The sequence below is a fragment of the Montipora capricornis genome, chromosome 13, assembly GCF_036669925.1.
Source record: "Montipora capricornis isolate CH-2021 chromosome 13, ASM3666992v2, whole genome shotgun sequence".
In the NCBI taxonomy this organism is placed as follows: domain Eukaryota; kingdom Metazoa; phylum Cnidaria; class Anthozoa; order Scleractinia; family Acroporidae; genus Montipora; species Montipora capricornis.
Genome location: NC_090895.1, coordinates 15,039,643 through 15,067,142, shown reverse-complemented (window position 1 = coordinate 15,067,142; position 27,500 = coordinate 15,039,643). Strand labels below are relative to the sequence as shown.

Genomic DNA, 27,500 nt, shown 5'->3' with positions numbered 1-27,500 from the left:
CTTTACTTTTAATTTAGTCGCCCCAAAATGCAAAGAAATAACAACAACAAAATACATCACTGGCATACTTTGAAAAAAATTGCCAAAAATTCTTAGGCAGCATTTCCATTTGAGTTAAATATTTGCAAGCCTACCATCCATCTCTCCCAGTTGGTCTTTTTTGTCTCCCTTTTCCCTCTTCCATGTCGCGAGCATTTCTTTAAAAAAGGAGAAAAGATTTATAAAATAGAAAGGCTCAAACCACTTTCAATACTTTCAAGAAATTGCACAATTTTAAGGGTAGACTCTAGGAAACTGTACACATCACCATTCGGCTACATGTATGTTATAATACCATGTATTTGTCCTCCAAAAAATGTTATATATTGTGATGTACCATAGCAACAAGAGATTCATCCAATATTTTGTCATTAAAGTTCCAATCTCCTCAACACACTTCTCCACTATATTTATTCTCCGAAATCATCCCAAATACATCCTCAGTTGTTTTGAAAGTGTGTTGAGATGATAGGCACTTTAAATGCGTATACCTTACCACTAAATACTAACGCATTGACCCATACATTTTATTGTCACAAAGTAACAGGCAAGGTAAATTGGAACACTTTGCAAAGTTTTAAAATAAAATTCTCTGTAGTGTATTTAGAGCTTAACATAAAAAAGGGGGAACGTCTGTCTCATAAGGGCCGATTTACACGGTACGACTTTGTCGCATGCGACAACGGCTTACGACAGGCCCACGACATGATTTACGATGGTTGCGTACGTAAGAAAAAATGTCGTAGCATGCTTTAAAACGCTGCGACAATTGTAAGTCATGTCGTAGGCCTGTCATGAGCTTGTCGCATGCGACAAAATCGTATCGTGTAAATCGGCCCTAACAAAGTCAACACCAGCCTCACTTTCATTTATTACAAGGGCAGGTTACAAAGCACACAACTGTAAAGAGGTCTATTTCTGTTCTTTCCATCTTATTCAATTTAATTTAGGATTTTGATTCGGAATGCTACTAGTCAACCCACTCTGTTAAGCATTCACATATTAATTTATCAACACTAACTGAGACATGTAGAATCATAAGTCAAATAGATACAGTCTAGAAAAGCATCTTAATCTCTTACCAAGAACTGAACTGTCTATAAACAAAGATGAATGAACTTGAACAGAAACATGTACACGTACATGTACATGTAATTTTTCAGACAAAAAGGCTAAGTTATTGAAGGTGTCAAAGTTCACAATTAATACTGTAGCTTTATGAACTGAAGTGCCTATAAACCCGAATTTTTTTTTTGCTTCGAGAAATCTTTGTATTGCTCTGAGCAAAATGGCGCAAAAATTTTTGTTTTTGGTTAAAACCAGAATTTTTTACGAGTTTTTAAAGTGCGGTTTTCTCTGCCCGCGACCGGGTAAAAGGAAGACTGGGCCTAGTGACCTAATTCCCGGACATTAGCATCAGGCAAATCAACAGAGGAGACGCGTAGTTTTGTAGTTTTCCCTGCGTGCCTGTGAAAACAATTTCTGTTCGGCTAACGTTTGTAACCAGCGTACGTGTTAATCAAGAAACGTGACCCTTCACGCGAAAAGGGGGCTTATGAAATTTCACGATCATGCCGATTTCACGGCAGACAACCGTGAAATTATATAAAGCAAGCTGAAATACCGTGAAATTCCTTTAAAATAGCGTGAACTCGGCGTGAAAATTTATCATACCACCGTGAACTAGTTCACGCTGGGCAGTGAAAAAATTCACGCCGTGGAAAAAAAAGTCGTCCTCAAAATTATTTAATTTCGTTATCAATACGTTGGGTTTGGATTTCTGGCAGATTTCGAGTGTCAAAGAAACATTGACGTGAACCCATTGATCATCATTAATTTTTGTCTACTGTAAAGTGGACTTAACTACTGAGTGAAGAAACATCAGAAACGTGCACGCCGGCGAATGGATTTTGCGAGCATGTGAGTGCTGAGCATTTTCCGGCAAGGATGAGCAGTGATCCAAACCTCTTTTCGAGATCACCAAGCATAAATGAATTATGAGCATTAATCTTTGGGGCAACTTGGAAAATCACAGCAACTCGCTTAATAGTATGTTTTTATTTAAGTGCGCCAAATGGGGCGACTAACTGCTCAAAATACACTGAAATCCAAACATAGTACGAGTAATTTTTCCTAGAATCCGAGCCAGCGAGCAGCGCGTAAATTTTTACGAGAAAATCGAACAACATTATTCCCCAAAATTTGCCACCACTTGTAACAAGATTTTCTGAACATTTTCGTCAAGGTTTGTACTTCATCGCATTGAAACTTAAAAGCGCTTAATTACCATTCAATAAATTGAGTCAAGAAAATTGACACGTGGTATCAGAGTAATGTAACTAAAGATCCACTCCGAATTTCAGGGCTGTGCGATATTCCGAACTCAAGTTATTCGTCAAAATTATATTATTTGGTATGGAGACGCTCTCTGTTAAATTGTAGACACTTCTGCCTTCTCGTCACCTCTTGCCGGTTTTCACTGTCACACCATCGATCATCAACACAGTTCACCAAATAAAGTCAACATTCAACGAGATAAAAGAAGATGAATATTGAAAGAGTCTCGCAAAGGTTCAGGTCTGTGCGATGTTTCGTGCGGGAGATATTCGAAGAAACGTTTTACTCGAAAAAAAATTTAGAATGCTTTGCATGGATAAGCGCAAATTTGGTGGCCGAAAGATAACAAACACATATGTCATCGAGTTTTGCCATAAAAAGCCTGTAGCCATCTTCTGAAGGCTCATAAACATCTATGTGAGTACATATTCTCCTGCAAGGACTGTTCAGTTTGCAAAATCTCAGCGGATAAATCACTTTTTTAACCTAAGTGACAGCAATTTTGGCCGCACACCCTGATAGGGGGATGTCAATTTCATTGCGTATTTTTGACCAAACCGTTGATTATATATGCAGAATTGAGGAGAATCCCTTGTATGGTGTCTAGTGCGCTTTTGGATGCTTCCCTCTTCTCCTACACTGATTTTTTTCAGTGTATTTGATTGTTTATACTATTGGATAAACTGTAATAAATAAACTGTTTTGTTCGGTAGCGTAATTCGTGTCAGTATCGTCATTTTCATCCAAATTATAGATCGACGTGCCATCACCAAAGCAAAATAATCGTACCAACTATCGATTTCGCCGAAATTAACGAAATGGCGTCCCATACAAACTTAAAACTTTTCACACAAGAGAAGATATAAATACCATTATTCGATTTCCGAAGCTAAACATTGTTTTTCCTTGCGAAACTCACAGTCCGGGTTTTACGTCACGAATTACACTCGACCCATTCCCTTTCGGCAAGCTCATCCGCTCGGTAATGGGTTTTCGAATCTCGCGTTTCCGCCACTTTAAAAATTCGTAAAAAATTCCGGTTTTAACCAAAAACAAAAATTTTTGGGCCATTTTGCTCAGAGCGATACAAAGATTTCTCGAAGTAAAAAAAAAAAATTCGGGTTTATAGGCACTTTAACTTTCATAACATAAACAAGGTTTGTAGCATTATAAGGTACAACACATGCTTTATCCAACAGAACACACAGTTTCCCCTTTACAAGTCTAGGGTTTAGAATTGGGGTGTTTAAGCTAAGTTCGCCATACATGTATTTCTTCACACAATAAAAAAGGGCAGAGGGACAGTCCACATTGTATACCATATGAATCGCTTCTCTTCCAACCTTTTCTGAACAAAACGTCATATTAACTAGAAGAGAAGGGTTAACGACACCATGCATCTTATTAACACTTCCAATCCTTGTCTGTTTAGTTTAATATGAACACACGTTTTATGAATACATTCCCTTGCTTTAGCAAATCTGGCATAGGGAAAACTAGGTTTTAAAATAGGAGGAGATTATTATATATATATATATATATATATATATATATATATATATATATATATATATATATATATAAACCGCTATCATCTTTTTACACCTTTTTGCAGGAAACAGTTTTGGCAAGTAGACTCGAGCCTGTAAGCCTAACTTAACCCATAGCCAAATTTCCAAATAGGCAATGAAACAAACCAAATTAAAGTTTTATTTGCATGCTCATTAAAAAGAAAATCTTCTTTCAAAATTCATAATACATTCAGTGCAAGGTACACTCGGCTGGAACTCGAAAAAGAAAGACTACACTGTACATGTATGTATTCTGTATCGTTTTGGTTTTCACACAGTTATTATTTTAGCCATTATCTTCTACAGCTTTGAACCCCTTATCATCTTTTGGCAGGTGAAACTATTATGAAGCTAAGAAACAAACATTCTTGGAAAGAGATGATATATAGGCAACATGAACAACTTTTAACATCACGTTCATTTGCTAATGGGTTAATTAAGTGCTTTGAGATCCAACATACCTTTCAGCTCTTCAAGTAACTTCTTGGCATCATCATCAACCTTTTCCCGCCGTTTTAGTAATTCTCGATAGTGCTCCTCAACATCGGGACCCATGCACTCAGTTTTCAGTCGGCTGATTGCACTGGCATAAGTTGTTCCAGATCCAAGGGCTAGAAGCGCATTACTTATATCCTGCCATAACAAATTAAATGTTGCATCATCAACAGAAGCTTGGCTTGCTTGAGCATAAACTTGGTTTCTGTAATAAATGATCCTTGCTATGTTTGCCTCAAGACTGTTATCACCAGGGGGAGGAAGTTTGTCCCAGCTTCCAGTACTGGCGGGAGGAGTGAGACAGCATATATTTCTCAGCAGTACCATCAAAAGTGTAATGTCAAAGCTGGCTGATGACACAGATGAAGGATGAGTTGGGTAAAGCTTTCCCCACTGTGTGGGATTAAAAATTCTTTTCTTTCTTAGGGACTGCAATGTAGGATGAGCTGCTGACAAACTCTTGTGAAGAGTAGCTGGAGGATGTATTGCATCAAAGGTGTCTCTCAGGGCCTGGGTTCCCACATCCACTAGAAGCCGGCACAGACGGGCATAATTGGTGGTCTCCTTCGACGAAGCAAATGGAGCTGTACAAGATACAAATATAAAGGAAATGGCTCTCAATATATCCCCTAATATTCAACCAATTCAATAAAGGGTAGCAACTAACCATGCGTCTCTTTTAGTGTGTCTTTGCTGCTGCCCTCATCTGTTTCAAGCATCTTCAGGGTGGCTTAATCAAATCAAATCAACCACTTCATTAATCAATTGCAGTACATTATAAAATGATAACTTATAAAAAGAAAGTTACCAATAAAAGCATACAATGTGCATGAATACGTATGAAGAAGAGCGACAAGAACAGTATAATTATGTGATCTCTTACCAAGAACTCAACTGTCTCTACAAACAAATAATAATAATAATAATAAATCATAATAATTACTGTGGCTAATCGCCGTCGTAAGTACAGCAACGACGCATCTCAACAAGGTCGAACCTAAAGCATACAATGGTGCCTCTGGCAGCCGCTTTACGGTCCATGTGTGACCTTGGAGCACAGCTTACAGCCAGCTGGAATCAGCTGTGTTGGTGTTTGCTGAGGGGGAGAAAACCGGAGAACCCGGAGAAAATCCCTCGAAGCAGAGAAGAGAACCAACACAAACTCAACCCACTTATGGCGTTGGGTCCGCGAATCGAACCTGGACACTGGTGGGAGGTGAGTGCTCTCACTACTGCATTATCCCTGCTCCTGCAAAAAGGTGAATGAACTTCACTGGACAGGAGATACATGTACAGTAAGAGTTGACATTGCTTTGTCATCGAATCGAGAATTGACACGACAACATTTGGCAGGATTTCCACGTAAGGCCTCTATTTCATTATGTATACACTCCTGTGTTTTAAGATAACGATAGCAGTGACAATAAACCATCATAAAACCTGTGAACTTTTTTCTTCCGAATTTCATGTTCTTTTTGTATCAATGGAAAAAAAAGGGACTACTACACTGTATGTAAGAGATAACTAATGACAACGGAGGTTTAAATTTTAGGAATTATATAAATCCTGAGAGCCAACTAGGTGCAAGGGATGTTGTGACTTAATATTATTGTCGTCATATGCAGTAACACCTTAAATATAATAATAATAATAATAATAATAATAATAATAATAATAATAATAATAATAATAATAATAATAATAATAATATTGGTCCAGACAAACTAGCAAACTACTGGTGGAAGAAAGCTGAGGCGTTGCATAATAGTGTCACAGCAAGCTTTGAGGCAATTTCTATGGCCCAGACTGATTTTACTATTTGTTTGGTTTGCGGGGGGGGGGGGGGGGGGTCAAAACATCACTGATCCCCAAACCGGAAGAATTTTCAAGTAACAACCAAAAGCCGATAACATGCCTCAACACAGTTTACAAATGGTTTACTGCATGTTTGTTGGTTCCAATGGATGAGCACCTGGAGGAACATGGTTTAATGGAGGCTGAGCAGAGGGGAGCTAAGAAGGGGTGCAGTGGCACAATGGATAATTTGTTGATCGAAAAAATGGTCACACAAGACTGTCATCGTGGGAAAAGGAACCTGAGTATGGTGTGGGTAGACGTCACAAAGGCATATGACTCCGTTGATCATGATTGGCTCTGCAAAATGATGGAAGTACATCGATTCCCGAGATGGTTGGAAAGGGTGGTTAACAAGCTTTGCGGCACGTGGAACACCAAGATTGTCACCACAACAAAGTTAGGCAAGGAAATATCAGAGACTATCCAATTTAAACGAGGTCTTCCCCAAGGAGACTCGATATGCCTGAGGCTTTTTACCATCTGCCCAAACCCCATCGCATGGTCACTTAAGGCAACAAAGGGGTATAGATTGTCTAAGCCACTGAACACTAAGGTGACGGACCTTCCCTACATTGACGATCTTAACATCTATGCAGCGTCGGAGAAGAAGTTGAATACTGCCCTCAGATCAACCAGAGAAAAGATGCAACACATAGGGCTTCAGTGGAACCCTAAGAAGGGCTCAGTCGTGCATGTTAAGAGGGGTGTAAAAGTGGAAGATGTGGAAGGAGTTAAGTTTGATGAGTCATCAGTCATACAGTGTTTGAAAGAAGGCAAGCAGTACAAATTTCGTGGAGTACTGGAAACATCGAGACAAGAAGATCAATTGGCCTTTAAGGTTGCCTCAGAGGAGTATTTGAAAGACTCTGTTATATGGTCGAGCCCTCTTTCAGATTACCATCGAGTGGTAGCTTCAAACCAGTATGCCCTGCCTGTTCTGAGTTATTTGATGTGGACCAGGCACCTGCCAGTCACTGACCTTCAACAAATCGATCGAGAGGTAAACATCCTCTGGGTTCAACGGCATTGTGCCATCTATCGCGGGATCAGGGCGGGTAAGGCCTGAGATCGGTGGAGGAGGAGTATAAAGCCATCAAGATCAAAGGCGCACTTAAACTGTTCAAGAACACTGATACGACAATGGAGCTTGTTCGGAAGTTCAAAGAACGTTCAGGTGTGCTAGGCCATAGCTCACTCATCAAGGAGGCGACAAAGTTTAGTAGAGATCTTGGATTAGAGCTATCTCTTACATACCCTACCCCAATGTGCTGTACGGAGGAAGGTGAAGTAGTGAAAGAGTCAATGATCAAGCAAAAGCTAAGAAGCAGCGCACAGCAGAAGAAATTGAAAGATCAGGTATCAGGCCAGGCTTGGCAGGGAAAGTTGATAGCTTCTCGATGGGAGGAAGAACAAGAAGGCTCTGGTAGAAGGGATGTCTGACAATCCCATAACTTTAGTTGGTTGTGGCAATGGAGGACATGCCCGACATATGTTATCGCTGGCGTGTTTGAGCTGTACGAACAGTTACTTCCTACCCGAGTGTACCAGAGTAAGAAGACAAGAACGGGGTCAGACCACACTATGTCCCATTTATGTGGCAAGCCAGCTGAGACGGTGGCACACGTATTTAGCTGGTTGCTCTGCGCTTGCGCAGTCCAAATATCTGCAACGGCATAATGCGGTCTTGAAAGTAATTTTTTTTGAGATGCTGCACAGCCTAGACCTAATGGACAGTGTACCGCCATGGTATTCACTGAGAGAGCCTAAACCTGTCTATCAAAATGACTGAGCACAAGCCTTCTGGGTTGTCCCTGTTTATGCAGATCATGTGATGGTGAGAGCTAACAGAATTGACGCCCGAATAGTGGATAGCACAGCTAAATCTGTCATCTTGCTGGAGATGAGCTGTCCTTGGATGAACAACAGGGAGATCAAGAGCTGCGAGAAGACGGAAAAGTATGCCCTATTGCGACTGGAATTGAAGAGGCAGTTTCCTGGATATCAAGTGAAACAGTTTAACATGGATGTGTTAGGAGGATACAGTGAGGAACTGGTGAGAACCATCCAAAGTCTTGTAGGAGTTAAAAGGGGCAAAGAAGTACTGTTGAAAATGCATAAGGTCGCTTTGTCTGAACATCTGAACATTGCGAGATTTTTCAAAGTGTTAACATAAGCAGATACTAACTCCCATCAGAGACAACAGCAGAACAATTATTTAGGATCATCTTAGAAGCTTTAATATTATTGTTTTAATAGGTCTGAAGATATTCATTTCACATTTCTACCTTTTTAAGAATCGAAGTTAACCTTTCAATTTGTTTATATATAGATAGATGCGTGTAGATACGAACTTTTTGGACATATTCAGGTTATTTTTACAGCCTTTAGGTTGCGCAATTACGCCCTATTGAGCTATGTGCTAAGCTACTGTAGCATACGAACGTTTATATTGCATCATAATAATTACCTATCATAAGGACAACTCAGTCAGCCAGTTGATGAGAGAAATCACAATCATAGAGGACATTTTATGAAAATTAATAAAGTCGCCCCAAAATGCAAAGAAATAACAACAAAATACATCACTGGCATACTTTGAAAAAAATTGCCACAAATTATTAGGCAGCATTTCCATTTGAGTTAAATAGTTGCCAGCCTACCATACATCTCTCCCAGTTGGTCTTTTATGTCTCCCTCTTCCCTCATCCATGTGGTGAGCATTTCTTTAAAAAAAGGAGAAAAGATAACATTAAAAGGTTCAAACCAGTTTCAATACTTTCAAGAAACTGCACCATTTTAAGGGTAGACTCTAGGAAACTCTACGCATCCCCATTTGGCTATGTTATCGTACACGTACCACGTAAAACAACATTTGTCGTCCAACAAAATGTTACATTGTATATATTGCGATGTAATAGGTTTATACCATAGCAACAAGAGATTCATCCAATATTTTGTCATTAAAGTGCCTATCACCTCAACACACTTCTCCACTTTATTTATTTTCCGAAATGATCCCAAATCCATACTGTTGTTTTTAAAATGTATTGAGGTAATAGGCACTTTTAAAATAATGCTTATACCTCACTGGTAAATGTACTAAGGTACTGGCCCCTATAGTTCTTTTATTGTCGTAAAGTAACAGGCAGGGTACATGTAAATTGGAAGACTTTGCAAAGTTAAAAAGAAAAAAAAATCTCTGTGGTGTATTTAGAGCTTCCTTCATGACTGCAAATTTTAAGGTGGCTCTGAATCGGCCCCAATAATTATTTTTTAACCTGCAGAAAATTTTATCCTAGCCTGTTGATTACTTCCCAATGATGCAAAATAGGGGTCACCGGGTTAGATTTTCCTTCAAAAATGCTATGTGCATAAACCATAATGTGCTGTATGTATCTCCATCTCGTAATCTCATTGATCCTATTATGATTTTCTGAAGAAAAACAGAAGAGATTTTTATTAAGCCAAATATTTAAATTTATGTTCTTTCCATCTTATTCAATTTAATTAAGGATTTTGATTCTGAATGCTACTAGTCAATCCACTCTATTAAGCATTCACATACAGTGTATCTACACTAACTGAGACATGAGAATCATAAGTCAAATAGATACAGTCTAGAGAAGACTTAGTATATTAATGTCTTTATACATGTACCGAGAACTGAATTGTCTCTAAACAAAGATTAATGAACTTGAATAGAAACGTGTACACTGCAACAATGAAACAAGCCAATTTTCCAAATAGGCAACGAAACAAACCAAATGAAATTTTATCTGCATGCTCATGAGCTAGACAGTCTCCCTTCAAAATTCATGATACATTTAGTGCAAGGTCCACTCAGCCGGGACTCGAAAAAGAAGACTATGTACACTGTATACATGTAGTTTTGGTTTTCACAAAGTTATAATTTTAGACATTATCTTCCACAGGTTTGAAGCCCTTATCATCTATTGGCAGGCAAAACTATTTTAAAGCGAAGAAATGAACGTGCTACACGGCCAACGTTTCTAAGTAACGTAATCCTTCCTAGTACTTGTACATATCAATTGCCTTGAAATTGACATCTTCAATTCTTCTGATCTGCTCCCGTCTGACCTTGTAGCTCAGTCAGTTGAGCAGCGGTGATCTAACCCGAAGGTCGTGTGTTTAATTTCTCTGTCCTTGCGGTTTACATGGGTTCCATTTCTCTGTCCTTGTGGTTTACATGGGTAGAAAACTAGCACTTCACATTACCCTGCAATAGTTAATTCTGTTGTGACAAGAGACTGACTTTGAAGTGTTCCACCTTTTGTTTTCTTTTGTGTCAGTGGACTATTATGTAAGAGAAAACTACCGACATCAGAGGTTTTTAGGAGTATACATCCCGATGATCACAGGCGCAAGGGATGTTGTGATTTTGGTATGTTGTGATGTTATAAACACATCAGAATGTAGTAACATGATTAATTAATAATCATACCGCTAAGCACTGTACAACTCAGTCTGCCAGTTGAGGAGACAAATAAACGACAACTTTTGAAAATTAAAATTGATTCAATCATTTAATCACCCCAAATGAGAAAAAAACAAAAAAAAGAGAAATCATTGACGTCATTACCCAGCAGACAGGTTAAAGGTATTCGAGCAAGATGGCCGCATTTTCCTTGGCTAGGTGATTAGTGATATTGTTTTGAACTAAAGAGACCCAAAAATGCCCACTAGAAAGGGAAAGAAAGTAGAAGAGGACTTTGAAGTGTTGGGAGGAGTAGTTCTGTATTTCTCACATGTGTAACTTTTTTTCACCCTACTTCTTCTTTATTGTTAAGCCTTTAATTTTTTTTCATTTGATGACAATTATCAACTTTTCACTACTGTACTGGTAATTTACATGTAGTTACCTGGGGCACAATATTAGTTAACGTAGAGGTGCCCCTTTCCTCTTCGAGTAATTTGTCAAATATTAATCTTAATTTATGAATTGAAATTTATCTGGGCCCGGTTGTTCGAAGGCCGATTAACTTAATCCAGGATTAGCATAAACTCTTGTTTCAAGTTTTAACTTTTTGGTGAAAGTTTCTTTTGCTTATTTTTGTTTTTCAAGATTGACTTCATCTAATTTAAAGTTTTGCCAAATGTCAGTGTTGAACAGCACTTGGGAGTAGAGAAATAAACTCCTTGGTTAATTTATAATCTGGGATTAGCGTTAATCGGCTTTTGAACAACCGGGCCCTGAAGGGGAGAAATAAAATACACAAAATACTTAACACTACCCAATATTTTGTCTTTAACTTCTTATAACCAAAAAGACGATCCTGGTGACCCCTATTTTGTATTGCCTGAAAGTAACCGCCAAGGTAAATAGGAACGCCCCGCAAAGTGAAAAAATTCTCTGGAGTGGATTTAGAGCTACCTTCATGAGTGGAAAAATTAAGGTGGCTCTGAATCTGCTCCCAATAATTTTCTTAACCACTTAGAGAATTTTACCCTAGCCTGTTCATTACTTCTCAGCAATATAAGATGGACGTCATCAGGTGAGTTTTCCGTTAAAAAACTATATGAACTATATGCAGAATCTCCATCATCTCATCTCACTAACCCTATTAATGATTTTCAGAGGATAAAATAGCACTGATTTTTATGAAGTTACATGTATGTTCTCTTTCATCTTATTCAATTTTTCATCTTAATTTAGGTTTTTGAATTCTGAACGCTACTAGTCAGTCCATCCTCCATAGCACATACCATGATACACTAGTGACATTTCTAGTTCTTCTGCTATTATTACTATGAATAACAATGTGTGGTGCTTGTTTTATTCAGTTAAGTAACACACCTTTCACTTCTCCAACTTCTGACCTCAGCATTTCTGGATTAAAACACAAAACGAGATACACATAGTGAGGCAATAATGCGATAGGCATTGGCCCTTTAGTGGTTTGTTTCACCTTAACACCTCAACCTTTCCCTTTTGTACTCCCTAAAGGGTCCTAAGTTAGTTTGACGAAACTTGTTGGAGAATTAACAAGTTTTACAGATCCAGTTCGCAGAGTGCTGCTCACTAGTTTAGTTTTTTTAAATTATGTGACATTTAATTGACAGGGATTTCTTTATGCGGGCAGTGTTACACATCCAGTTATAGGATTCCTCAGTCACATTGCACAATACAAGCGATGTAACCACCATCCAAAAGCACAAATCTATACTTTAAAGCGGGATTTTGTTCACATTGCCGTCATATTCACTGTATTCATCACATCAATTTCCTACCCCTCATTAAACTTTGCCGAGTAAAGACATGCGAGACTTTCCTGGCTGGTGTTATAGCTTTGTCGTGTTTCCTTTGTCCCAAATTATGAAATGGGACTCCAGTAATTTTAACAAAAATGACACTTCATCTGAATGAAAAATGAAACAATAGACCAAATCAGTTAACTCAATGTTGTACCCAATTCAACCAATTGAGAATAACAAGTTTTGTTCCAGGTATTTCCATGTCATTTATATGTGAATGCTATATTATAATGCACATACAATACACAATGAATTTTGACCCCATGAGATTTGAACACTGAGTTAACCAAATTGGTCTGTTATTCTGGTCCAAGGGATGCCAGTGCAACAGCACCTGAGTCACTGATTTCCTGGCAAAACAAATCCAAATCTGTCAGCGTTGAACTGATTTCCACTGCTTTAGCCAGTGCAGCAACACCCAAGCCACCGATTCGATTGTCAGTCAAATTCAACCCTGTCAGCGTTGAATTGATTTCCACTGCTTCAGCCAGAGCAGCAGCACCCGAGTCACCAATTCTGTTGTCAGACAAACCCAAGGTTGTCAGCGTTGAATTGATTTCCACTGCTTTAGCTAGTACAGCAGCACCCGAGTCACCGATTTTATTGCCCGACAAATACAACACTGTCAGCGTTGAATTGATTTCCACTGCTTTAGCCAGTGCAGCAGCACCCAAGTCACCAATTCCATTGCCAGACAACTCCAACCTTTTCAGCGTTGAATTGATTTCCACTGCTTTAGCCAGAGCAACAGCACCTGTGTCACCAATTCTATTGCAACCCAAATACAACTCTGTCAGCGTTGAATTGATTTCCACTGCTTTCGCCAGTGCAGCAGCACCCACGTCAGTGACTCCATTGCAAGACAAAAGCAACTTTGACAGCGTTGAATTGATTTCCACTGCTTTAGCCAGTGCAGCAGCACCTGTGTCACCGATTCCATTGTCAGACAAATACAACTGTGTCAGCGTTGAATTGATTTCCACTGCTTTAGCCAGTGCAGCAGCACCTGAGTCACCGATTTGATTGTCAGACAAATCCAACTCTGTTAGCGTTGAACTGATTTCCACTGCTTTAGCCAGTGCAGCAACACCCAAGTCACCGATTCGATTGTCAAACAAATCCAACTCTGTCAGCGTTGAATTGATTTCCACTGCTTTAGCCAGTGCAGCAGCACCCGACTCACCAATGTCACTGTCAGACAAATCCAACCTTGTTAGCGTTGAATTGATTTCCACTGCTTTAGCCAGTGCAGCAGCACCTGTGTCACCAACTCCATTGCCAGACAAATCCAACTCTGTCAGCGTTGAACTGATTTCCAGTGCTTTAGCCAGTGCAGCAACACCCAACTCACCGATTCGATTCTCAGACAAATCCAACACTGTCAGCATTGAATTGATTTCCACTGCTTTAGCTAGTGCAGCAGCACCCGAGTCACCAATTCCATTGCCAGACAAACCCAAGGTGTCCAGCGTTGAATTGATTTCCACTGCTTTAGCCAGTGCAGCAGCACCCGAGTCACCGATTCCATTGCCAGACAAATGCAGCTCTGTCAGTGTTGAATTGATTTTCACTGCTTTAGCCACTGCAGCAGCACCTGAGTTACCGATTCTATTGCCAGACAAATCCAACTCTGTCAGTGTTGAATTGATTTCCACTGCTTTAGCCAGTGCAGCAACACCCAAGTCACCGATTTCACTGCCAAGCAAATGCAACTTTTTCACCGTTGAGTTTGTCGCCATTGCGTGAGCCAGTATAGCAGCGCCACTGTCACCCATCTGCTGTCGACAATAAATACGCTGAATTTTAAGAAGAGAACCAAGAGAACACGCCAATTCTTTTCCAAAGGTACCCTGTTCATTTTCACTTTCCTTAATACAATTCAATGCAGTCCATAGGAAGTTATTACTTTCATCCTCATTTGATTGGTTAATTTGACTTGATATATTTACCATAAGTGCCATGGCTTTTGCCTCACACCATCGAGCCAAGATACCACATGTAAATTTGAGCACCTGTTGGAACTCTCCAAAATATCTAGTGTCAGCAACTAAGCTATCGGGGCTAATTTCCTCATCGACAAGCTGGCAACTGAGATAAAATGCAGCAAAAAACTCCTGAAAGCTCTTGTGTAGAAACCCATAGTAGCAGCTCGGTCTTCGTTTGCTGCGTCCAGGCTGAGCCGACAGAAATCCCAATTCAGGTATTAAGTTGCCAGTACCACTTTGGAATGCACTGTCGTTGAAACACATTTCATCGTTGAGTAAGCCATTCAACGCTATACAACCAAGATGTTTTAATTCAGTGTGGTATAATTGTGTTAGGTCTTCGTCCGTTTCTGGTAATTCTTTCTTTCTCCTATACCTTCTCAGCACACACTGCACTATTGCGACGTAAAGCAGAGTTCTACCTTTTGGCAAATCTCCTTGACAGTCTTCGCAAAGGAGGCAAAGAAGTGCTGCATTCAATGGATTTGCAGTTACTTCCCCAAGGCTTGCGTCTGAGTCCAGCCTTTCAAAGAGCTTTTTAGCCAGACGCTCCTCGGTTTTGAAATATCTCGAAATAAAAGCTTTGGCATCGTATTTGGTAAATCCTTTGACCTCTAACAGGGTGTCGCAGCATTCGTGTACTTTGATTCCAGCTTTGTGGCGTGCTGTAACTATTAAGTAACATTTCGAAAGCATTCTTCCCCGAATAATCTCTTCATACACGGGTAACTTATGAGTTGGCAACTCATCCAATCCGTCAAGTACCAGCAAAACCTTTGACTGATGGTCCCGAATGAAGGTAAAGAACTTCTCTCTTTCTTCTTTCTTTATGTCTTCCGGTAAAAGCTGGTCATCAATAGCCTCCCATAAGTCAGAGTTAATGTCTCTACATTTCAACAACAGCAGCACTTTGACATCAGGAAAGGAATCTTCAGCTTCACGGTTCTTGGCCCAGTCGTAAGCAACCTTGTTACAATAGGTTGTCTTTCCTACGCCTGGCTCTCCTTCAATCAAAACTCTTTTGGGTTGTGGACATTCCTTATTTGGTTTAAAGATTTCCAACATGTTGACAATGGAGTCAGTCTTAACCCCCTGTTCTTTTTTCCTGCTGACCATTTTAAGCCTGGTAAAAATGTTGTCAAGATGGAATTGAAACTCTTCGCACCACGGGAATGGCGCAAGCCATCCTTCACGGCTTTTGTACAGTTGTCGAATAAAGTCGATAAAGTCAGCCACTGGCCCGTAAGCATCTGAAAGAGAGGAAGTCATTACTCGAACCTGGAAACTTTGCCAGAAGATCATAAGTTACAAGCACTTAAATTAACTCATAAAATAAAAGCCATTCAAAGTATACCATGCCCAGTATAGGTTTAACGTTTTTTTTTTTTTTGGTTATTACGTCGTAATAGCGTAAGGGCTACTCTCAAGAATAAAGTATGTTGGTTGCCTTTTATACACGCGATCTGGGATTTCATTGTGGTTAAAATGCGAGAGTAACTTGTTCGTTGTAATAGCATTAAAAGGTTGTTCACACTCGCGATAACGAATGGTATGGAAAGTGATAGAGTTAGCGTAAGTCAACCTTGAAAACGTCGTAATAGCGTAATAATGTAACAAGCTTTTATTGCTTACGATAACCGATCAATGCAAATGAAAAGTATGTGGATACTCAGTCGCAATGGCGTAATGATGTATAAATATCGAGCATAGCGCACTAAATTAAGGGAAAGTGTATGGATACTCTATTGTAATATCGTAATAATGTAATATGTATTTTGTACTCACAAAAACCAAGCACTGGAAATGAAAAGTGTAAGTATACTCAATCGTAATAGCGTAATAATGTAATAAGCCTTTAGAACTAACTACAACCAAGCATTGAAAATGAAAAGTGTAAGTATACTCAGTCGTAAAGAACGTAATAAAGTAATAAGCCTTTAGTACTCACAAAAACCAAGCAATGAAAATGAAAAGTGTAAGTATACTCAGTCGTAATAGCGTAATAATGTAATAAGCCTTTCGCACTCACAAAAACCAAGCACTGGAAATGAAAAGTGTAAGTATACTCAGTCGTAATAGCGTAATAATGTAATAAGCCTTTAGTACTCACTGCAACCCGTTGTAAGAGGGTAATAATGTAATAAGTCTTCAGTAATCACGGCACTCAGTCGTCATGGCATAATAATCCTTTTGTTATCATGATAACAGAGCCGTGAAATTGAAAAGTTTAAGGTTTTCTAACCTGCACCCTCTCTTAAGAAAAGTCTGCTACATCGCAGGTTATTTGGCATTCTAGAGGCCAGTCCATTTTACCACCGCGCCTCATGTTAAACAAAAAATGTGATAAACAAGCAATATAATTACAATCTAAGTGGTTTGTCAGCGATATTTTTCAAAAGCATGTGATATTCCGCTTTCATTCCTTCATTTGTACCGAAAACCAGAGGTGTGAAGCACACCATTGCAACATCCAGCCCTTTAATTCCTTCACTGTTAATCTTTCGTCTTCTTCTTGTCCTTTTTGAATTCCTTTAAGACTGCTGTTATTTTGCTCTGGTCACTTAGGTTGTGTTCTATTGGGATCAACCGTTTTTAGTTGGTTGGGTTGGTTGAGTTTTTTCGCGTTTTATTGGGAAAACACTGTTTTCGGTTGGTTAGGTTGATCAACTTTTTCAACCGGTATCATAGTCAATCAAACTTGCTTGAAACGGTTGAAAAAGCTTTGGCAGCAACCGCTGTTGTTTACGCGGGCCATTTAAAGGCGGCCGCGGGCTCCTGCCATGTTGGTTTCGGGCCTCAACTTGTCAACGCTGATTAGTCTGGTAATAAATATTCCCAGGAGTTACCGCATTTCAACCAAAAACGTTTGGAAAAGTGTTCTATTGCGAAACCTCAACCGCTTCAATCGAAATCGGTTGCGGTTGAAACGGTTGATCCCAATAGAACACGACCCTAGTTAATCTCGAGGTTAACAAATCACGAATTCCTTCCTTCCTACAAAACCCCTGGTATTTCACAAAGGGGCGGTGGGCCGTATCGAAGTGCTTTCCAGAAACAATGGTTAGGTAAGAGAGTTCCTGATTATTTCGTACTTAACGAGTCCTGCTCCTCAAAATCATACGGTATCGCATTAATTTAGCCAAGAATTTGCTCCCTTGTTTTTGATCAGCCCTAACAAGCGTCCGAAGTCTAAAAAAAAGGGTGGCAACACTGTTAGAACTCTGTATGGAATATTCTTGATTAAACTGAAGTTGGGAGGACCGCTTTTGAAGAAACAGCGATCGTAGATATTAAAGCGGAAATTAACAATCGATCATGATGACCTCTTGGGACCACATATCAGTTTAGCGAAAGAAAACAGAAATCATCGTTTCGTGTTTGCTTCCTCCATAAAACGATTCCACGTCGTAATTTTGCAATGGCGGCAAAAAAGCTTACCAGAAAGTGTGATAAACCAGCAGAAATATTGTTTTGCCAATTAATATTTTTTGAAATTTTTTTTCTTTTTTGACATGCAGTGAGTTAGTTATCTTCTTGGTATTCATCAGTGTGGAGTATATCCCCTTCAGTTAAGTTCAGTGAGCTGCACAGATGATGAAAGCCAGCTTGTTCCGTTGAGGAAGCCATGCTTCTTTGACAAAGAACTGTCTCTCACTTTGTTGCCTTCTTCATTGCATCTGTAGAAACATTTCAAACAGTGCCATTCCAGATATTATGCCGTTATTTTAGCACAGCAAAGGTCCATTTAGTCATCATGGACTGAGACAGCATCCATGAGATGCTTAATCACAAGGTGGCTTCATGGGGCCTCCCTAACATAGAAAGAGATTGGCTTGTGACCAAAACATTATTATTATTATTATTATTATTATTATTATTATTATTATTATTATTATTATTATTATTATTATTATTATTATTACCTTCTCACTACCGTCGTCGTCGAAGTTGCTTAAGCTGTGCCATGACAATACCACGTTGAACAATTCTCGTATGACAAGTCATGATTTCAATTTTAATTTCGATTTGATGGAAAACCCGCGAAGAAATCGACATCCGCGGGTACCCATAAAAAGGCTCAATGCTCTCCATGCTTGATTTTTCAGACATTGTTTGAAACAAGTCACACGCACTGAGAACCCAGATCACAAAAACGAATCTGAATGATGTGGTGCATATAATACAGTAGCTTAGCTTGTGTCTAAAAGGAAAGCGAAAGATCGTTACACCGATATCAGTGTATTGGACGACAAAACAAGGGGGGTGAAGCGGAACAACTGTCCTAAGGGACAACTGTAGAGATGTGGTGTGAGACAACTTTTCCTATATCCCACGGATGTTGCCACTTTTCACATTAACATGTCTTTTTATTTCTAAAATATGATTTTACCTTCTTCGCAGGTTTGTATCTTATGGACACTTCTGAACTACATTTTCTGTCTCCATTTCGTAACAGCGAAGCATCGGCAATTAGACTGTATCAATAAGGTTATTGTTGCGATATAAAACGATAAACGGATAGTCGCGCGGGAAAGTTCAGTCACTTATTGAGAATTTAGACACTTTCTGTCCTTAAGTGTGGGGTTCATTTCCGTTATCGGGCATATGAGATTTGTTGAAAAGGCGGCACAGCCACCGGGACGTTTTGCATTTAATAGATCGCAGTATATTACTAGGGAAGTCATGTAAATTAGATTTACCCAGCCAAATTGTTTATTGGATTATAGACCTTTTATCGAAACGTTCCCCATGAATTAAACAAGCGGAGAATGTGTTTCCTAGTGGGGTTCCCGGTTCCGTCGTGCGCTTCTCAAGAAACAAAGGTACGGTCCTTGGCTTTCCGTCATTGTCATCAGAGACCTAGAAGAAGGCAGTGACTTACAAGGAAAGTTGAGGAAATAAGCGATGATACCACAACTTCATAGATTGTCATCAAAGACTTGTAAAGAAAGCAAACTAGTTGCTTACCGTGTTGTGGAGTGGTCGTCCAAAAATAGAGGACAACTAAATAATAATTTCCATCCATCATTGTAAACGGTGTGCAAAAAATTGAAAGCTTCTTGTCGTCACTATCTCTGAAAAGTCATCAAGGAATGAGCACGTTTGCTACGTAGTTAAATAGCCTTCAAAGTGTTGATACCTCAGAAAAGTCCAACCGAGCGCCTTGTGAGCGAGAAATGGGTCGACAAAAATTTCTGGTCTCCCTCCACCGGTGAAGAAGGCGATTTCCCGTATATCAATTGCGGAAAGTTTGAACATGGTAAAGTGATTCACCTCGAGCAGTGCCTTTACGAGATTATAGTAATGAAGGAACGATATCAAGAATAAGTTTCGAGATCATCGCAGTTATCAGTGGCGGATCCCCCCTCATTTTTTAATGTTAAAAGTAAAGCCCTTTTAAATGTCTTTTCCAATACAAGAAAAACGAAACCAGCAGAAGAGCAGAACATTTTCTTCGCCGCTTCCTCCTTTGTAGACTTTCGATGTGTTTATTTGAGAAAGCGGGATGGTCCGAGGCTATTTTCCTCCATACTTTTCTGCGTGGTGGTACGCGACAGGTACTCCTCGGATATATTGGCACAGGTTTCCCGCCCGGATTTGTAAATCCTGAACCTCGGGCTAGTCAGACCAAAACATACTATTTTCCATACTGGTTCTCAAACCTGGTCTCACTCATGATCTTGTCAGATTAAACTCACCTACGTTTGTGTAAGGGTTATGATTGAATGAATTTAAACAAACGTGCAATTCAACTAGGAATGAACTGATTAAAAAAAAAAAAAGCTGTCAACATGAACATGAATAACTGTAAAATATACTGTCAAATAAAGACCGAATATAGTAGCATCAATACACAAAGCATTTTTAATTGACACGTGGAATATGGTAGGGGTGTGCCCCACGAAGAGCTCGCGATTCTTACGAGGAGCAAAGAGATCTTTTAGAGGGTGCAGGGGAGTGCCCACAATACTATTCCATAAGTTCTTATTCCTTTCCTGAAGAATCTGCTAAGTCGGTGTAGTGTATTGAATATATGAAAATCTAAGCGCTCTTACATGTAGGCCATCAATTTGGAACAATTATTTAATTGTAAGGTTACTCCCGAAGAGTTACATGATTAGAGTATTAAATTAGTAATTAGGGATATGCTTGCGTTTTACAGCATTTCCGGTCAGATTATCAGATTCCCAGTTTGTGGGATAGCCCTGGATGGCTTCAAGTATGATACCTGCTGGCTCTTGGCGATGGGCCGGGGCGGGGGTCGGGTTGTCCTCCTCTTGATAAAACATCTTAGTCTCACTTAAATTAAGCATCGTCAACTTTTCTGGGACATTATCTGAATGACCCTCAAGTGCCACAGGTACAATACAACTAATGTAGTCTGCATATTTAATCATTAAAGCACTGGACTTACATCATTGACCGTAATCGTAAAACGCACTGGCTCCTGAACCAATACCCTGGGAGGAATGGTGCAGACACAAACCCTTTGTTCAGGCGTAGATCCACACCCATTTTTATCGATTTGCGCAAGTCTCTTCACCGGCTAAAGATGAACAGCATAAATAAATATTGATTTAACAAAGGGGGCCTATTTATGAAAGAAACGAGCTGAAACGTTGGCAAACTGAACTATTTAAAGAAGTACTATTGATTTTCTCTTTGGAATTCTTACATTTGTCTTTTTTACCACAAGCAGGTGCCTTTGCCTCTTTTTAACTCGTTTGTGTCGCTAGCTGACATTATGGAAAAGTCCCAAAATAAGGCAACCAGAGTGAGTGAAAATCTTCAATTACACTGGCTTTCCTCATGATACTTGGCGATAGGTTCAAATAGTTTATACCTCAGTTTTCCTGCATTTGCAAAAATAAATTACTTCATTCGATATCTAGATATCCCCAGGTGCTCTACCTTGATTAGTCGTTGACTGAAAAATTACTACAATTGATGAGTAACTTGACCTTCCTCTTAGCCAACACTTGCATTCATGTAACTTCATTCAATTTTCTATTGTTTTGGAACCAGACTATAGAATAAAGTGGATGATACAGAATTCTCGCATTTCTGTGAATGTAGTAACCGTAATGAACAGCTTTTAGTACTTCTAAAAAAAAAAAACAGTTTTCAGAATTTCAATCATCGTAAATTTGTGATGAGGAAGATAAGATGTTCCCAAGAGATTTCTAGTACAAAGCTGTACGAATTTTTGGAATGATTGCTTTCGCCAACAATCGACAACGTACAAAAGTGATTAGAGAACTGTCTCGTCCTTTTTAAACACTTTCAAGAGCTGTCAGTAATTTCCTTCAACAAATAGAAAGAACAGGAAACCGGCTGGATGACCTTTCATGTAAATGAGAGCACAAAGGTCACGCTTTCAATTACGGAAAAGCATAAAAGTCATGTAGTCCGGAAGAACATGTAGCAGCCCCCTTTCAATACCACTGAACTATTTCTGGCAGAAACTAATCATCTTGTTTCAGTTGCAAATTCAGCTCGTATAACTCACGGTGCTCTGTGCTCTCCAAAGGCCCCCGAGCACCCGAGAATCGTTATTTGTAAGAAGCGACTTTTCCTTTAAACTTAAAATAAAAATAACACAATTAGAAAACTTTTTCACACATAGTGAGTAGTTGTTTTAGTTTCGATTCCCTAAATGATATTTAACATAACATCGTATTTCCTTTTAACAGCATTGATACATATGTTTGCAGAAACATGTGATTGGGCGACCTTGTACCCCGGTAGGGGGGGGGGGGATATGGAATAGACGGGGATACTCGTCGGAAATTTTGAATTTAACCCCCAAAAGGAGACCCTCTGGGCGGGGCTCAACTTTTTTGTGACCCCTAAAGGACTAAAGGAGACTAATCTGGGGTTGGCTTAAGAAAATTTTGACCCCTAAAAACAAGTTAAAAAGAAAATTTGACTTGTTTCTCGCGTAATTCTGTGTTTCTTCGCGGAACCCTAAACGAGACCTTGGCGGCTTAAAAAATTGGCGCCTTGCCCGAAACCCCCTAAGCGAGACCAAAATCCAAAATTTACACCCCTAAGCGAGACGACGAGCATCCCCGTCTGTTTCATATGGAAGTCCCCCCCCCCCCCCCGCGGGTTTTGTACACTATAAAGAGGTCAATCTTACGAATCACTAGCAGTTATAAACTTCCTCAATTTAGATTTCTGATACAGTTATCTTCTGATAACTGGGACTGCAACTAAAGAGTTAGTGAATGGCTTTGTAATGATGTATTGTTGCATTTAACTATGTTGTGAATTATACGAATTTGTTGTTGTTGATTCCTTTGGAAGCACTGGAATTTTATTTGATTGATGACAGCGCTGAGTGTATGCATTTCGCCGTTTCACAAGCCTGTGGAGGTAAAAAAACTGATGAAGCCGTGGCATTGCACAAATCAGCCGTTTGAACCTGCTACCCCAGACAAAAGTCTGTTCAGCAGCCATAGTGTTGTATCCATCGGGTACTTTGTCAATTGGGTTATACAAGGTTTTGCATTTCTCATCTTTATGATTACGAATATGCAATTTATCAATGACTTTTACAACACACTGCCACACTTTCTTCAAGGGATCTTCAAATGGGAGGTCTACACGTGCAACCTTTAAGCCGTCAACGTGACACATGTTGTCATATGCGACTATAGTGCTTGACATCACCGTCATAAGCTCTTCCGGGGGCATTCCATCATCCAATAATGGCTTAAACTTTCGATACAGCCAAAGGACCAATATTAAAAGGCCTGTGAGGGTGACTCGGATCTAAAAAGAAAAGGAAATTTCAGCACATATGGTTTACTGTGCAGAACTGTTCAATAGATCCACATGTACTATCGATCAAGGTTAAACAAAAGGCATGTACCCAAGTCAAACGTCACCAATCAAATCGGTGCATGTCCACCCATCAAAAGGAAATCGCTTTGCACGATCCGTGTAGTGTGTCTAGCACTAGACACGACATCTCGCGTGAGACGACGCAAGGAAATCATCAACCCTTTACACCACCAGCAACTAAACAAATAGCAGCGATGCAAGCAGTAAACGTAATTTTTTAAGGACGCAAACCTGTAAATAGGTTGCCAGTATTCTATGTGACCCCCAGCACTAACAACAAAAAAGACTCCTCTGAACCAACTATGAAGTGTTTTATATCCTCCAGTGTCCTTACTGCATGAACATGGCTCCATTTCAAAACAGCTGTCAAGGAATTTGCTGTTTGCTTGAATAAACTCGCGTGTGCCTGAAAAACCATGAACACAGGTGCTTTACAAACTTGAACAAAGGTTGAGCTGGGTATATTTGTCTAAAACAATGGCGTAATCAGCAAAACGGTAATTGTATCTCTTATTTTTAGCAACTTATGTTTACTGAAATAATCGAGAAACTGCAATGACTCTGATGTTAGCTTTTGGTTACCGTGTACCTTCCGAGGTGTTTCCAGTTAAACAGAAGTGGCGCTCTCCAATTACGGCGCGGACATCCCAACCCGTATACAGGTATATCAAATGAAAGCTTTTAGAAGTGGCTATTTCACTACTACATTATTTAGTTGTTTTTCTTGACGTTGAAACGCGAAGCCACAAATTACTTTTAGAGAGTTCCAACTCATTGGGAATATCGTTTTTTAAGAGTTTGAAGGGACAAACGAACGAACAGGGATAATAAACAACGCTGGTATTGGCTTGCAACACAAAAATATGTACAATCGATGTTTCACCTTGACAAGTGGCTGCATCAACCTGCTTTGTGCATGTATTACCCTGAGTATAGGCTTCCAATTGTTCCTCGATTTTTTCGTGGGCTGTCTTAGTACCTCCTTTGTCAGCTCCTGTAAGATTATAAGATAACTGAGTATAGAAAAAAGTCGAGACCACATGCCAATTAATCCCAGACTTTCACAATTAAACTACAATAATTTGATCATAAATTGACCGTGCCTCGTTTAGAACAAGGGGTTTTTCCTTACTAGTGATAAGGATTTTTCCAAATTGGAATGGTTGGAAATGTGTAAGGTGTACAAAGTAAAACTTAGCACTTATACCTGAAATACCACAGAACTTCAAAAAGTTGTGAAGTTCATGAGGAATAGACACCCTCCTTGCCAGTTTACAATGGTCTTTGCAAAATGCTTGTCCTCTGACATGTGTAGTTTATGGCATTTTGAAATCCATCCACGTTCACAGGTACTTTCCACATGCAATGGGATACTTTAATTTCCAATTTCCATCAGCTACGTAAAGTATGCCACAACCTACAAAATAGTCAAACTTAAACAATTTGTTTAAGAGATCTATCATATGGTCACCTTTACGTTTTATAACAGCCATTAACTAACCTTTTCCAAGAGATAAGACTACAATTGCAATTAAGCAGAAATATGCAAGTATTCAAATGCAAAACAATAATTCAACAGAGTGGGATGCTTTTCATCATTACTAAGAAGCTTTTATTTGGTTGTCTCACAAGTTTCTATGAAAATCTCTGTGATAAAGTTAATGCACTCCAAGAGATTTTCCTTTTACAATGTCCATATTTTTCCGTGAAACAATGTCGTAGCTTTCTACAGTGGTCGAAATGTTACTGACAAGCAAAGTTCAAAGCTGACACACACACGCTTCAATTCGTAATGCATGGTTCATTTGACATAACTATAATATAAAGGTGATTTTCACTTCCTCGACACATGCAAAGGCACAAGCAACAAACAGAGATGCATTAACTTGTTCTTCATAAGTGTTGTTTATCCTACCAAAACGCAGTAAATATTCAGTTAGCTTGGGTAGCTTCTATCTATGCTTCCGTCGCTAAAGAAAACCAGCCTTAACTTACCGTGAAATTATTCGTTTATGTGTGAAAAGGCACAATGATTACAGTGCGAGTACCTTTTTGCTTGCAGCCCTCAGAGCATGCGTGAGAGTACAAACTGGTACTTCGTAGGTTTTGAAGATACTCCATAGCATCCTCCTCGTTTCACGACATTGTATTATCTGGATTCTTTGTTTCTGTGAAAATCCATGTTTCCCGCAACACTTTGTCATCCAGCTCCTCCACCAACTCCTGCTTCCAGAAACATTTTGCAACTGTTTTACCAGAGATCTCATCAGGAAGATTTGCTTAAAACATAAGAAACATACTTGTTATTCATTTCAAAGGCAGAGAACGTACTTAATAGTTAGCGAATTTAATTCATATCTGACTGCTCGTGACGGCGATATAAAGACCGCTTCTTCAAAAGGATCCAAAAATAACTTGGTTACGCAAGATATTCATACCAACCCTTATTGGTTTTGTCTTAATTAGGAGAACCCATCGACAGGTCAGCAAATTCAGATGGCTCTTGCTCTGAATACAAGTTACAACATAAAAAAATAAAAATTAAATAGCACTAGCTGTTTTGAGCGTAGAAATATAAATTATTTTATAAATGCTTAAAGAAACTCTTTAACATTCGTTAAAAGATGAAAAGACGTACTGACAAGACAGAACTGGAGAACTTGTGGACAAAATTACATATAGTTATTGTTAGTGGTGTCGCTAGCAATGTGCAACATCAGTCAGCCTTCACCAACAGGATGGTACACACCTGCAGTTGAACCGCTTGAGTTGCCCTTTTCTTCTAGTTGAATGTCATCACCTTAAATCAGGAATCGAACAAAAAAGCGATTTTGAAGCGCACGGAAAGGTTTCGCAGGAAACAAACGTTTTAGATAAATTCAGATTATGAATTACCTCCAACCATCGCCCTGTACTTTTCAATGTTGTTTACGAATGCCTCGTTATATGCCTCCGAAAAGCCGCTAAATGAAACCCAGCAATGATTTCTGGAAAGTAAAGGAAAATTAAAAAAATTCCTAATAATGGTGACAGTCCCATTTGTAAACAAGTGCCGTAAAATTCAGAAAGGAACGACCCTCGTTACTTGCGAAAATTAGCTACTTTCGAGATTTCATTTCAGTCCCAATTTTTCGAGGTCACTCTTGGGAAGTCGTTTCTTTAGGAAATGTACGGTATACATTAACTCACCCAAGACTTGGAATCCACTTGTACAGATTCTTCTCTACGTATGTTACATAGCTGGCTTCCACCAAGGGAGATTCGTGCTTCTTGGGGTGCAGATGTTTACCCTTTTCGTCAGAAAAAAATGCTATTCCATAGCTTGTTTTGCACCGATTACAACAAAGATGAATAATATGCCTTCTAAAGCAATAGTTTACGGGACAACAGGTCCTCTGCCGGCAACGAAAGTGACGCTTGCCAGGGCGTTATCGGAATGCAGGCATGATTCCACTGGTGGCACAATGAATCTGTTGTAGTGATAGCTGCCTTCACCCGTGAGTTCCCATAAAGAATCGTCGAGCTCAAATTTGAACGATGCGCCAAACACTGAGCTGCATCGTTCCATTATATGGGCATAAATCTGAACTTCAGCCTCTGCCAACTTGACACCGTTTTTTTCAAGGATTTGCCTTGCAAAGGAAAAGCGAAGAGGTATTGTAGTTCCTCTGGGGATGACACTAACGGTAATGGGGATATGATCTAAGGCCATTTTCAAAAGCACAACTCCTCGAAACGTTAATTTTGAAGAGAGCAAAAGCAAAGCCTGATCCTCTGTGATAACCAAGTTATCTGCAAGAATAGATTGTATGTCAATAGCATGTAAAAAAGAAAAGGCAGCATGTAACTCGTCCTGGGCTTTGTTTCTTTGATCAATACGTTGTTGAACTGCATCTGGCGTAAAGGCTGCCGCGAGTCGTCGCTTCTTCATTTCCTCAGCGCTTTAGGCTACTAAGAAAAAGACAAATGGTTGATGCGCAGTAGCGTAGCGTTACATACAAATCGTTTGTTGAACCAGGTCAAGCCATTCTACGGGGTTGGTCACGTTAGATACACTCAGTCGTTTTAAAGTGCATTTCATCTCCAAACATTT

General features: G+C 39.4%; 1 protein-coding gene across 1 annotated transcript in view; it reads right to left on the bottom strand.

Annotated features, from left to right (window-relative positions):
• Positions 1-114: 114 nt before the first annotated feature.
• Positions 115-27,500, bottom strand: part of LOC138030589 (uncharacterized) — a 62,962-nt gene continuing 35,576 nt past the window's right edge. The window contains exons 6-17 of the mRNA XM_068878483.1: positions 26,788-27,199; positions 26,303-26,394; positions 26,157-26,207; positions 24,909-24,926; positions 24,277-24,401; positions 22,993-23,335; positions 12,907-15,807; positions 12,115-12,147; positions 8,960-9,022; positions 5,110-5,172; positions 4,409-5,026; positions 115-197 (exon numbers count right to left, since the gene is read on the bottom strand). Coding sequence (XP_068734584.1) covers positions 115-197; positions 4,409-5,026; positions 5,110-5,172; positions 8,960-9,022; positions 12,115-12,147; positions 12,907-15,807; positions 22,993-23,335; positions 24,277-24,401; positions 24,909-24,926; positions 26,157-26,207; positions 26,303-26,394; positions 26,788-27,199 — 4,802 coding nt within the window. The remainder of the gene's footprint in view (positions 198-4,408; positions 5,027-5,109; positions 5,173-8,959; positions 9,023-12,114; positions 12,148-12,906; positions 15,808-22,992; positions 23,336-24,276; positions 24,402-24,908; positions 24,927-26,156; positions 26,208-26,302; positions 26,395-26,787; positions 27,200-27,500) is intronic.